General features: G+C 36.2%; 1 protein-coding gene across 1 annotated transcript in view; it reads right to left on the bottom strand.

Annotated features, from left to right (window-relative positions):
- LOC136843440 (uncharacterized) overlaps window positions 1–6,569 on the bottom strand; it is a 109,950-nt gene extending 103,381 nt beyond the window's left edge. Inside the window, exons 1-5 of the mRNA XM_067111948.1 lie at window positions 6,419–6,569; window positions 5,997–6,290; window positions 4,810–5,228; window positions 1,409–1,714; window positions 758–968 (exon numbers count right to left, since the gene is read on the bottom strand). Coding sequence (XP_066968049.1) covers window positions 758–968; window positions 1,409–1,714; window positions 4,810–5,228; window positions 5,997–6,290; window positions 6,419–6,569 — 1,381 coding nt within the window. The remainder of the gene's footprint in view (window positions 1–757; window positions 969–1,408; window positions 1,715–4,809; window positions 5,229–5,996; window positions 6,291–6,418) is intronic.
- Between the last annotated feature and the right edge of the window lie 6,717 nt (window positions 6,570–13,286).

Below are 13,286 nucleotides of genomic sequence, written 5' to 3'. Positions count from 1 at the left end.
GTGAGCATACACTCTCCATTAGGACCAGCCAAGTGTGATTCTTTTGTTTATTTTGAATGCCAATCACACCTAAAATCGTAAATATGTAAGCTAACTTTAATAATAGGTAGCATTCATCATAAATAATACTGTTTACTAAACTAATCACAGGTGAACTACTACTGCTTGCTAAGATCCAGTTAAAGTTAATAGATGAACAATATTCATTATGAGCTTGATGGTGCGCTCCGCCGCCGCTGTAGTTTGCATGGTCGATACAAAAGTGTACGAATCTATGTTCCCGACACTCCATGTTTCACACCAGGGCGGACAAACAAGATCCACTCGCCTTTTAATATTTTGGATCAGTTTAACTATTCCCCACATTTCTCATTCAAAAGTAGTAAAAATATACAAGACGTCAAGCATCACATGAGAAGACTTGAAAATTTCAATAAATATTTTCAAACGCATTACTGGAAGATTTTTTATTTCTCCCCAGCAGTCTCTAACCTGTGTGTTTTTGGCAGCAGGGAATTATTTAGTCTATGGAAAAATTTGCCACCATCTTCATATGAATCTATGCCCTTGTCACAGCTCTTCTCCACCAGCATCTTTGTGCTCACTGAGAGAGAGATAGAGTGGTCAGGCCAGGTTTTTCATTAAGTGAGTACACCTTCAGACATGCTATTGTTCAGTTGCCTTAGTTATGAAAATTCACTAAAAACGTGGATGCCTATCAGTGGAATCTAATAAGTGACAACAGTTTTCAACTAACCTGGTAGGTAGTCTGCATGACACAGATCCAGATGTGGGTACTTGCATGCTAACTTGCACATCCAGCTCGTGAAGGCTAAGTCTGACACGTTAAGACGATGGTAAACTCGGACACTCCAGCCAGGGTAAGTTCTCGTTATTTCAGGAATGAGAATTTCAAGTCCACTGTAGTAGTCACTTGGAAAGGTGCCGTAAACAGAGTAGCTTACTACCTACAAATGGATGTACCCAGATTGTTCTAGATTTTACCTCAAATGCTGAGATTAACACAGCAACTTAAAATGTGTTCAAGAAAACTTTGAAAAGAAACCATTTAATGTTTGCCAGTTCATACTACAATATTAGTTGTCAGTAGTTCCAAAAACGTGCATATAAACTCTTATTAGGAGCTTTTAACTTTTATAACAAAAAAAAATCATTTTGTCAATTATGCTGACAAACTAACCAGAACAGAAGACGAATTAATGAACACATTGAGTGTAAAAATTAAAAGATTAAAAACTATTTTTGGGAAGGGAGCCGGACAATTCTAATGACGTCTTATGTAAATTGAAATTCTTGACTGTTTGAAAATTATGTAAATGACTGTGAATCATGATTTGATCTGATAACACGCATTGCACAAATCATACTTGTATCAGCACCAACTTACCCTTTGGTTAGGTCCCCTAAGAGTTGCCCAGCTGCCACATGTCGATTTCCCATAGATTTCCTCCAAACGTTCAAGAGCCTTTGGACGAGAAGTTGTATTCCAAGGACAAGGATGACTAAGAGGTGCCTCGTAAGTCCTTCTGCAGGGACATATACCCAAGTCAAAAGTTATGCTGCATGACTGTGGTCCTGCTTGGCGTATCCTCAAGATCGCTTCGTTCAGAAGTATGTAAGAGAGACCAAGAGATATGATCGTGAGCAGTATGACCTTGAGAGTTCTGTTATCCAACATGGTCGCCGCAGAGAACTGCAAGAAAGATTATGTGTTCGTTGTAATACTAGAACGGGTATTTAAAAAAGTATGGAAAGCTATATCATTAATCAATGCATTATTTTTTTATATGCACACCGGAATATGAAGATAGTCCACAATAAGGCTCATTTGGTGTCAACTGTCAATCAAAATAATTTTTGCTAATGAACACAAAACTCAACAAGTTGTGGCACAAACTATACTATACTGCCCCTTGCGTTAAATCTCTGTTTTAACTTCTTTTGAAAATCACTGTATTGTCAAAACGATAGCAGAACCTTAATACAATGATCTCATTATTGCAGATTTTAGCAATAAAACTGAATTATATGCAGTTCACATTGGTCAATACGAAAACAAAGAAAAAAATAGCTTTCCTCAATTTCCATAAAGAATGACGGTGTCCACCTGGCGTAATTTAGCAGCTATAAAACCACGCTTCATTGTATCAAAACAAGGATTATTCGTGAACTAAGAACCTCGAAAACATGAAAAATCTAACCAGAAGCAAACAAAAATTACTAACTCCATCTGCCCACTCGATGTACAGTCGGCCAAATTAGAAATGGTAGAGTTTCATAATTTTTCGATCACCTGCCTGACGCACGATTCATGCCTGATTAATATATTTTTCTGTTCGAAGATGGAATAAATCTTATGTAATGGCGTTAAAAACAGTCACTGTAATCTTTAGAACATCATGTTATATAATTACGTAAAACTATTTTCCATATAACAAAATTCACGTGAACGAAACAAAGTGATAAAAAACGTCGAATCACGACCACTGTCATAATACAGTGTTGCCACATTTCCACAGCACTGACTTCTATGGTAGCCTAAAGTTTAAAGTCATTCAACCCATAGTTTTCCTTCATAGTCTAAAGATCATTTCCTGTAACTTCCCTTAAGTTAATCACAATAATTTTTTACATTTACTAAAACAATTTTAGATAGAGTTAAGCTACCATAATTAGATGGATCCCTAGAGCTGCTATCACTCTGATGTCGCCTGCATTCGACGTGTCCAGCCAAGACATTCCTGGCTCGATCAACTTCCGCTGCTTCATGATTCGGCGCAAACAACCACTCTTTGATGGCTTTTTATTCAGTCATTTTTTTTATATGAAAAGATATATAAATATGCAAATGGCCGAGAATATAGGACAATGAATCATAAAATATAAGAAACTAATATATCTGGCCACAATAAACCCCTAAAAAGAGTATGAACATTTTTTTTCCACACTTGGTGTGGCAGACCCCACTTCTGCATCAAAACTTCCACACCGGAAGAGGCCACATTTGCACGTTTCGGCAACATAGTAGACAGCTATCACTAGCAGTATCACATAAACATAGTCCTTATATTATCATTTCAATATAAAGTTCATAGTAGTTGAATGATTTCATTTGTTAAATTTTACAGAAAACAATAGAAACTGACAAAATGCTATCAAAAAAAAAAAATTATAAAAGTGTGAAAAATAGGCCTAGAGTGGAACTCCTCGAAGCCCAGAGAAGAGCTAGACAATATGATAGTTGCAGCTGTCAAAGAACAGCCCCAGATGACAGCAGTTGCTGTGAAACAGCAGCTTGGGCTGCAAATACGTGTGCAGACTGTGCGGAATAGGTTGCAGGGGGCAGGAATGCATCACAGGATTCCGGCAAGGAAACCGTTGTTAACACAACAGCATAAAGAAAAAAGGATGGGACCTGTTTATCCCTATTATAAACTGATACGTTTCATATAAAAAACTAATGCAATTCGACTATAAAGTGAACATAATACATAGTTAGTTGCAAAATGAAAAAAAGAAACTTTTATTTTGTCTATTACTGTATATATATCCTAGACCTAAAGCTGAGAAATGATCAATAACTGTATGTATTTGACTGTTCATACAGGAATTATCTGTTTAATGGGGATTATACTGCACATTTATCTTCATATAGTTGTCTTGAGACATAATTTCATTTCATACCTATAGGCCAGTGGTTCTCAAACTTTTCAGCCCGCGACCCCCCAAACGATATTGCTAGAGGCATGTGACCCTCGCCTTTCCCCGAAGTGCTTCTGACACACACACACACACACACACAGTACATGCCTATGCCCTGAATCATAAGAACATAATAACAACAAACATGATAAGATAAATGCAAAAAATATACGCATTATAGAGTTAACTAATTTATTACTTGTAGAAAAATCACAATCTTTAAAGACAAAATAGGCAAAAGCAATACAGTATATTTAAATTTATAGAATTAATGTTAAATCCGTACAGGCACTCGCACTTTGCTAACTGCTTCAAGAGAAAAAATAAGTATGAAATTAGAATTATACCTTTGTTGAAGAAAGCTACTGCAGATAGCATAAATTATGTTAGTGTTTGTAAACTTTAGCACAATAAAGAAAAAATTACTGGTATCTTTATACCAAAATTTAGATATTCAGGCTGGGCTTAAAATGATTAACAAAATAATTATAGCGTTTGACTTGGGTGCTGATATTACAAATTTGCTGAAACCTAAAATCAGCTAATGATCTATAATTCTCATATGAGACAGTATACCCACACAAACATCCAGTAGACTCAAAGCTATTTCATACCCTTTTGGTTTCAAAATCAATATTTTGGAAAATTTTGGAAATTATGTCTGAGATAATATTTTTTTTTTTTTTTTTTTTTTGGCTTTAGAAGAACTGTATGAATTTCTTGTGAAATAATTACTTATTTAGTAACTGTTAAAATAAAAGTACAATATTCATGGAAGTTTAATGACAATGATCAATATTTAGGCCCAACTATGGGGCTCCACTAGCAGTGATTAGTTAATTATATCCCTATTCCACAGTGAAAACAGTATTTACACAGGCCTAAGTTTATCATGAATAACTAACATCAATTAGTGAGATACATGGGCCTGCTTTTTGAGCACAGTAACTCCATCCTGGGTTTGATACCAGAGATGGCAACTCGAGATCATCCTCCACCCTGAGTCTTGATCGGTATTTGTTTTTATATAAGTCAGTGCCGAAAAGTCTTTTCACATAAATAGGTTGATCCAAAAGGAAGTAATACATCCATTGCTGCCATGGATAATCGTGGATATTCCCTTGCAATTGAAATCCAGAACTCATCCAGTGTGGTTGAGCCAAACGATGCCTGTAAAGTCCGATCACTGGAGAGCTCCAGCAGCTCATCCTCCATGTCGGATGATAAGTGATCCCCTGTAGCAGTGAATGGTTGCCGTATCCAGTCATATTGTTGTGGGGTTGTCTCTTTTGGGAAGTATTTCTTGAAGTGGTCCACAAGACCTTGTAGGTGAGTCGTGATCATTACCTTCACGTTATCGACGCTTAATTCATTCTCCGCCATAAATTCTTCCACCTCAGGAAACATTTCAACACTGCCCCCATCAACTCGCACAGCCCATCGTTCCAGCTTCCTTGTAAATGCATCAATTTTGTCAGAAAGAATCAAGATGTTCGTGTTTGGGCCTTGTAGTGATAAATTCAGCAGATTAAGTCTTTCAAATATACAAGACAAATATGCTAGACTTGCTAACCAGTCAGGGTCAGTCAGATAGTCAGCAAGTTGGGACTCAGATTTGATCAGGAACAGGCGCACCTCATCTCGTAGTTCGTACAAGCGGCTGAGAACTTTGCCTCGGGACAGCCACCTGACTTCTGTGTGGAACAACAGTGCTTCATGCTCGAGCCCATCTCATTGCAGAGTGTGGAGAACAGCCTGGCATTTATGGGACGTGTTTTGATGTAATTTACTATTTTAATCGCAGTTTGAAGAACACTGCTTAACTCTGGATTGAGTGCTTTGCTAGCAAGAGCTTCCCTGTGAATAATACAATGTGTAAAATTTATGTGAGGTGCCACTTGTAAAACTTTTTGCTTTAAGTCCTTTCCTCTTACCCAACATTGCCCCAGCACCGTCTGTGCACACACCAACACACTGGTCCCAAGACAAGCCCTCCTTTTGTATTTTGGTGTCTAGCTTTGTGAAAATGTCACTACCTGTACAGGTCCCCTCTAGTACAGTGCAAAAAAGCATGTCTTCTTGAAGTTTTCCACCAAAACTGTATCTAATGAATGCAAGTAATTGTGCAGAATTTGATATGTCTGTCGACTCATCTAGCTGCAAAGCATACTTCTTTCCTTAACCCTCTCAATCAGCTGACACTTAATGTCATTTGAAATGTCATTAATTCGTCGAGTAATGGTGTCGTTAGACAGCGGACTGTTTCAGCTCACGGGCCATCTTATTACCATGCATAATCCGACTCATAGTCACTGCACCAGGTTTCATGAGGGTTTCCCCAATGGTATGTGGCTGCTTGGACTGTGCAATTAGGTATGCTACCTCAAATGATGCCATCTGAGCTTTGGCAGAGGTGGTGGTTTTCTGAGCTAGCACTTGGTTTTGACCCTGCAACTCTCCCTCCTTTCGACGGAAAAATTCTATTGGTTTATCAGCATGAGAAGGATGCTTGCTTTGCAAATGCCTTTTCATTTTCACAGGCTTTAAGCTTTCATTTGCAAGTACTTCTGAGCACATAACACATTGGGGTACTGCATCTTATCAATGGTAAAACTAGTGAATCCGAATTTTATAAATTCTGCTTGATATTTCCGAAGTTTGGGTTTGGATGATTGGTCATACTGGGAGGTCTTACCCTTACGTTTGTCTTGCCTTTTATCTATATTTGAAGTAGAACTGGTAGATGGTAGTTCGGAAGGAATCTCATCAGTTGTTTCTGAGACACTGTTGTCAGTATCTGATGTTCCTTCCTTGTTTGCAGTCCTACGAATTATCCATCGCTCCATGTTGCTTAATATGTATATAGCTTGCTATCAAAAATTGTCCCTAAACACACACGAGGCAGCTGTGACTGAGGAAAGACTCACCGTTGACTAACTCGACTCATGTGCCGTCTTGGACTGCTGATAGTAAATGCCATATTGATAATCAGATAGATAAAATATCAATTAATTGTTATTTAAATACCAGATAAATTTGAAAGTATGTATACTGACATTTAGTTTTAAGCATCACGTAATCTGAGACCCTGAGTATCAAGCAAAGTCAAAATTTTACTGTAAATTGGTGATGCATTGTTATTAAGCATCTGGCAACTGGTCACGCTCATTCACTGTGCGCAACGGAGCTCAGGACTGGAAAACGGACAGGTACTGAACGTGTACGAGTGTAAATTGACAGTGAGATGGGGAGGTGACATCTCGGTTTTGTACGATGTTTCTAGGAAATGTAGGTAAAATATTGGAACTATTGCAAGTATATTGTATAATACAATGTAATGCGTGGAAAAAATTATGAATAATAGTTTAACACTATCAGTGGCTAGATATATAAATATATTATATTTATTGTTTTTTTATTTGCTTATCAACTAATCAGTTACTGATTTCATCAGTTGATTTATTTATTCATTAACTAATCTATTTATCAATCAATCAGTTTATTTACTTATCCATTAATTTTTTACATTTTATATATTCATTTAATTGCTTATTTTTTCATTCATTTTTGTTTGCATTTATCTATAAATGTGTTAATTCATTTATTTATCTATTTAACTATTCAGCTATTTACTTATTTTCCCTTTTGTATATCTTAAATTTATTCGTTTATTATTTCATAATTACTATTGTATTTCTTTATATGTTTAGTTTGTTTTATTTAAATATTATGTATTCATTTACCCATACATGAAAGTCCATCAGCTTTAATAATTTTGCTTCGTTTTTTATAGTTAACAGACTCGTTTGCTTAAAGGGGAAAAATAAAATGACAAAATATGAGTAAGTTACGGCAAAACTAGTATGCTATTAGCGAGGGAATATCCTACTCGTATGAGAATCACGCGGACTGACGGATATACACCCTTGCTCAGAACTGTCAAAAATAGCAAAAAAAAGACGTTTATGTTTGATAAATCATACCTTCCAAAACTAATAATGCTAGCTTAAAATCAATGACACTACTGCATAGAAACTTAGTCCCAGCGCAGCAGTGGGGAATCACTAGTGTGTAGTATTTAGTTTAGTTTTTGCAAAGGCCCATGGTGTTACTATTGTCCCACCCGGCTCTCTTTTCAGTGTTATTCTTAAAGATGCGTAACAATTCGTAACTAGTTACGGTAAATGACAAAATATAAGGTGTATATATATATATATATATATATATATATATATATATATATATACATACATATATATATATATATATATATATATATATATATATATATATATATATATATATATGTATGTATGTATGTATGTACATACATACATACATACATACATACATACATATATATATATATATATATATATATATATATATATATATATATATATATATATATATATATATATATATATATATATTTGTTGTACTAAAATATAAACATTTGGTTTATTATTGATTTGAAATATTTTAGCAGAATTATTATGATTTAGCCTTAAAACTAAAGTTGACCATAATACTATTTTTTGCTTACTTATATTTATATTTTCTTAACATCATCTCATGACCCCAAAGCATTTGGCGACCCCAGAAGTCACTGACCCAGTGAGAACCACTGGGCTATTAGGAAACATTATAATTTTCATTTATAGAGTATAATTCATATGTTGTAACATATATAAAAATGGAAGAAAATATGTCTGTAAAGTTGTAGGCCTACTCTCTTTTTTTCTATGACTGACTACTCTCTATTGAATTGTCTGTCATTTGAAATAATATTTTCTGTGGACAGATATGCTGAAAATAACATCGCGCCTTCAAGGCGTAGTGGCAGAATATCAGCTGGGTCATGGGGATGGATGGCTGCCAATGGACCGAGAGGGCTAATTGCCATCGATGACCGTTTCTGAACACCAATCAGTGTATCGAAATTTTACGAGACATTTTAGTACCCTCAGTTCGAAAACTATTATTGCCGTATCCCATGCCAGTATATATCGCCATAGATAATTTTGCGGTCCACAATGCAGAGGTTGTAAAGCAATGGTTCCAGCAGAATCCAGACGTGGTTCGAACTAACTGGCCTGCCAAGTCTGCAGATCTGAACCCCATAGAAAACTTATGGGCCTACATGACCCAACAATAGGGTGTTAATCGTGCTTACACCAAAGAGAACCTTATAAAGCATGCAATAGATATTTGGGAAAACTTAGGGCCAAAGAGGGGAGCAGCAAACACTTGCGAAGTCCTTGTTGCATCAATGCCAAATAGGGTAAGATGCGTGCTAGATGCACGAGGATTCTATACAAAGTTTCAATGAGTTATGCTGCCTTTTCATATAATGTGATCAATTTTATCATTTTATTCCCTTTAGTTTAACGGTATTATTTTGTATTTGACTTCATTTCGGCTCATTTACTTCTCTAACATTTTCTTATTCATGTGAATCTATACATACTTATAGGCTTATGTTAGGACTGAATTCCTACTTAATTTATCTCTCTGTCTCTCTCACACACATGCATAATATATATATATATATATATATATATATATATATATATATATATATATATATATATATATATATATATATATATATATATATATATATATTGTCACGATGCTTATCAAGTACCTGGTTATTACATTACTAATCTCAAAATTCAAAAATATACCTCACTTCAGCCAGATACCTGAACTCTCATAACATTAATTATTACGACTGAGTACTCTAAAGGTAACAGTGATCCCTTAAGAAAAAACTTACTTATTACTTAAAAATCAAACTAAGTCTATCAGAATATGTGAGGTATCAAAAATTAAACTAGAAATATTCTAGAGTAGAAGGGCATCACTCCATCAAAAACTCTCTAACTGTTTCCCTGGTCTTAATTCACTTTAGCAAAACTAAAAGAACAAAACATGTTTATCACTGTGCCTTATGCACATAATCAATCCTATTCACTGGTGATCAATAAATGAAACACTGTTTTTCTAAAAATGTTAAATACAAAAATTTATTTTCAAATTCAAAGTTTATAATTAGAATTCACAATCTGAAAAATTTCTTATTACTTGAAAATAATACAACACTCTATTAATTCTTGAATTAAATTATGAAACTAAACTAACTCACAAAAACTTTATCAGGAATTTAAATCAATCAAGCAAAATTTAAACTATCAAGAATTACTCAAGATTTAAAAAGAAAATCTTAAATAAATGAAGTATTAAATCAATTATGCAATGTTAAATTACGTATGCAATGTTAAAATATACCAAGAAATATTTAAAATGCTACGTAAATAAATGTTACATCACAAACATAATAATGTGAAAATATAAAGAGATTGTAAATAGAAAAACACACAAAAATACACATAAGATTTATCTATAATGATTTCACTTGTTCAAAATTTCCTAACTTATCATACCATGGTATTAATAAGTAAAATTCACGTTACCTTACAAAACTTGTGAAAACCTCTGTAAATCACTTGCTGCAGCATACACACTTTTTTACCAGGCGCCGTTACGAACTAAATAACTTTGCTAAATTCAGATCTCAAAAGTTAATGCTAATATGTGACCACAAAACACTACGTTAAAATAATCTCTTTGTAAGAACGAGAGAGAGAGAGGGAACCATATCGACTGGTCTCAGAAATCAGAATGAAACAAATTTTAGGATTCCAGTAACACGAAACAATTACATGATGTCATTAAAGCATTTTGGGTACGAGATACAAAAGTTCTAGAAGCAGGTAGGTGACGTCATTAAAGTGTTTTGGGTGCGAGATACAATGGAGAAGCTTCTAGAAGGAAAATGACGTCATCCCAGCAAAACGTTTTGAACGCAATCTTACAAAACATGACGTAATTGATCAAGACACGTATTCTTTCTCTCAAAGCGGCGTACGTGACTCGAACAATGCATGTAACTACATGAAATCACTCGTCTTGAGCCCGTATGGGACGAATCGACATTTGTTTTCAAAACTTGTCATCACTAACCCAAAACAAAGCGCTCCCTCTTATCTCAATTGATGACAACTGAAATGAAACAAGTCCTTCCTAGACACACACACACACGTGTTCAAATACTACGCTTTTATCAAGAAAGATATTCGTTCCAAATTACGTTACTATTAAAATTGTATTAACAATTCTAAATTATGCTATCAATTTACTTAATCATTAGTTCTTTTGAGATCTAATGCCAAACTAAATATGACACTTCAACAACCATTACCATCAAACATAACACATGCATATTTCATAAGAATCGTTCAGATAGTGAAACAAGCATGAAATTTTGCACAAGTGCTCTTTAAAGTTCCCTCTATCAGAAAAGGGCGCTGGCCACGCAAAAATTTAATATATACCAAATTCCAAGATGGCGGCCAGTATCGACAGATTTTGGCTAATTTTTTCACTAGAATGGCATGTATTTGCTTCTAGCAATATGGTAAAGCTCTTCCATACTATTTCTTGAATATTATGTTTCTAGTAGCTTCCCAGTACAGTTTACCTTTAAATATGGGGCTATATGGCTGCAAGAAAAGGTAGAAACAATAATTATAATGAGAAATAATGCCTGTTCAACAATTATCGTTTTAAGCATGGATCTTGGTTTCTGTGGTTTTAGATCCAATGAGGCCATCTCTTTCGAATAACTCATCAATTTTGAAGGAAAATTAATAAATGTAAAAGGGTGTATGTCTGCACACAACCAGGCACACTGGTGACATCACTGCTGTGTAACTCAGCATGGGGTTCAGTGCCAGCTAATCCAGCTTTACTAATCCTGTAGTCTTAGACTAGTAGTTGTAGTATAGTTTAGTTTAGTGTCCCAAATGCTTTCTAACAGCCCCAGACCAGCTATAGTTAGATAGCCGCACCTGAATAGACAGGATGTGCCAGCCGCGGAGAGCCGAGCCAAGGGTATGGGGCTGTACATGATGGTTCATGTACTTACCGGATGGTGTACAGATCACACGGGACTTAAATGGCACTGGATGAATGATCGGGCTAGGTGTAGGGAGACCGAACCTAGTTGAATCCCATACAGGAATGTGTGCTTTGTTTAAGGTGGTAAAAGGATAACCCTCGGCCTTAATCAAAAGTGAAATCATGGCAGAATGTGATGCCAATCCAATATTGAGCAGTAGAAAACAAACTGGAGTTTGTGTTGTCTTTGTCAGAAGGACAAAAGAGGTGAGCACTTGACATCACCTCCAAGTCATCATGTCCTAGACCATGATGGGTACACAATGCTGGCAAGGAACATTCCCATGTTCAGTGAAATTAATGAAATGCCACTGATAATGGATCCAGCAAGGCTGGATGAAGGTGATGGCATAGAGGCCACTCTCAGGAAAAATGCAGCAAAATACCATGTGAACTGTCGCTTGTTGTTTAACAACACTAAACTGGACCGTGCAAGAAAGCGACAATCCAATGACCAGACCAGCAACACTGAGACTAGTCGTAAAACTGCGCCGAACCAGTCATGACAATGAAGTTTGCATTTTCTGTGAGAAAGTGGCACCTGCATCTGATCTCAGACAGGCTAGTACTAAGGGCCTTGACTTGAAATTGCGTGAATGTGCAGAGATACTTAGTGATGGCAAGCTCCTTGCTAAGTTGACTGGTGGGGATGTCATTGCACAGGAGTTTAAGTATCACCATGCCTGTCTTTGTGCCCTCTACAACAGAAAAAGGTCCTACCTGAGGAGCCTTGAGAAAGACCAAGGTAGCACTGAGTCAGAATCAGATGTGTATCCACTAGTTCTGTCAGAACTGATGACATACATTGCTGAAAACAACCTTTGTTCAGATGATCCAGTCACATTTCGGCTGGCAGATATTTGCCACCTCTACCAACAACGTCTGGAACAATTAGGTGTAGAGTCACCAAGTGTAAATTCCACGAGACTCAAAGACAAACTTCTGGCAGAAATTCCAGAACTTGAGGCTCATAAATCTGGCAGAGATGTATTACTTGCATTTCAAAAGGATGTGGAAAGCACTTGCTCAATCATCTGATCTTTCAGAGGCAGTTATCATTGCTAAAGCAGCAAATATTCTCAGAAAGTCTATACTTGATCATCAGTCACGGTTTGATGGCACATTTTCTGAGGCTTGTGTACGAAATTCTGTGCCTCCTCTCCTGCTCCAGTTTGTAGGGATGGTTGAGCATGGGGCTGACATCAAGTCACAGTTACGATTTGGAGCATCAAAGTCAGACCAGGCCATTGCATAGCTCATGCAGTTCAACTGCTACTCCCCGATACAAAGAGGGAGCAACAACTCATAGACACTCCAAAGACAGAGAAACACCATTCCCAGTCTACATGGGACTCTCAGTCTATGCCAAAACCAGGAAGAGAAACCTGGTTGAAATGCTACATCAGTATGGCCTCAGTATCTCTTATGACAGAGTACTGGAGGTCTCTGCACAGTTAGAGATGCCACAGTTAGCAAATATGTGGAGGAGGGTGTGGTCTGTCCCCAGTACTGCGAAAAGGGTTGTTCACCACTGCAGT

Source organism: Macrobrachium rosenbergii, chromosome 2 (assembly GCF_040412425.1).
Source record: "Macrobrachium rosenbergii isolate ZJJX-2024 chromosome 2, ASM4041242v1, whole genome shotgun sequence".
NCBI classification, from domain to species: Eukaryota; Metazoa; Arthropoda; class Malacostraca; order Decapoda; family Palaemonidae; genus Macrobrachium; species Macrobrachium rosenbergii.
This window is presented reverse-complemented; position numbering and strand designations above follow the sequence as displayed.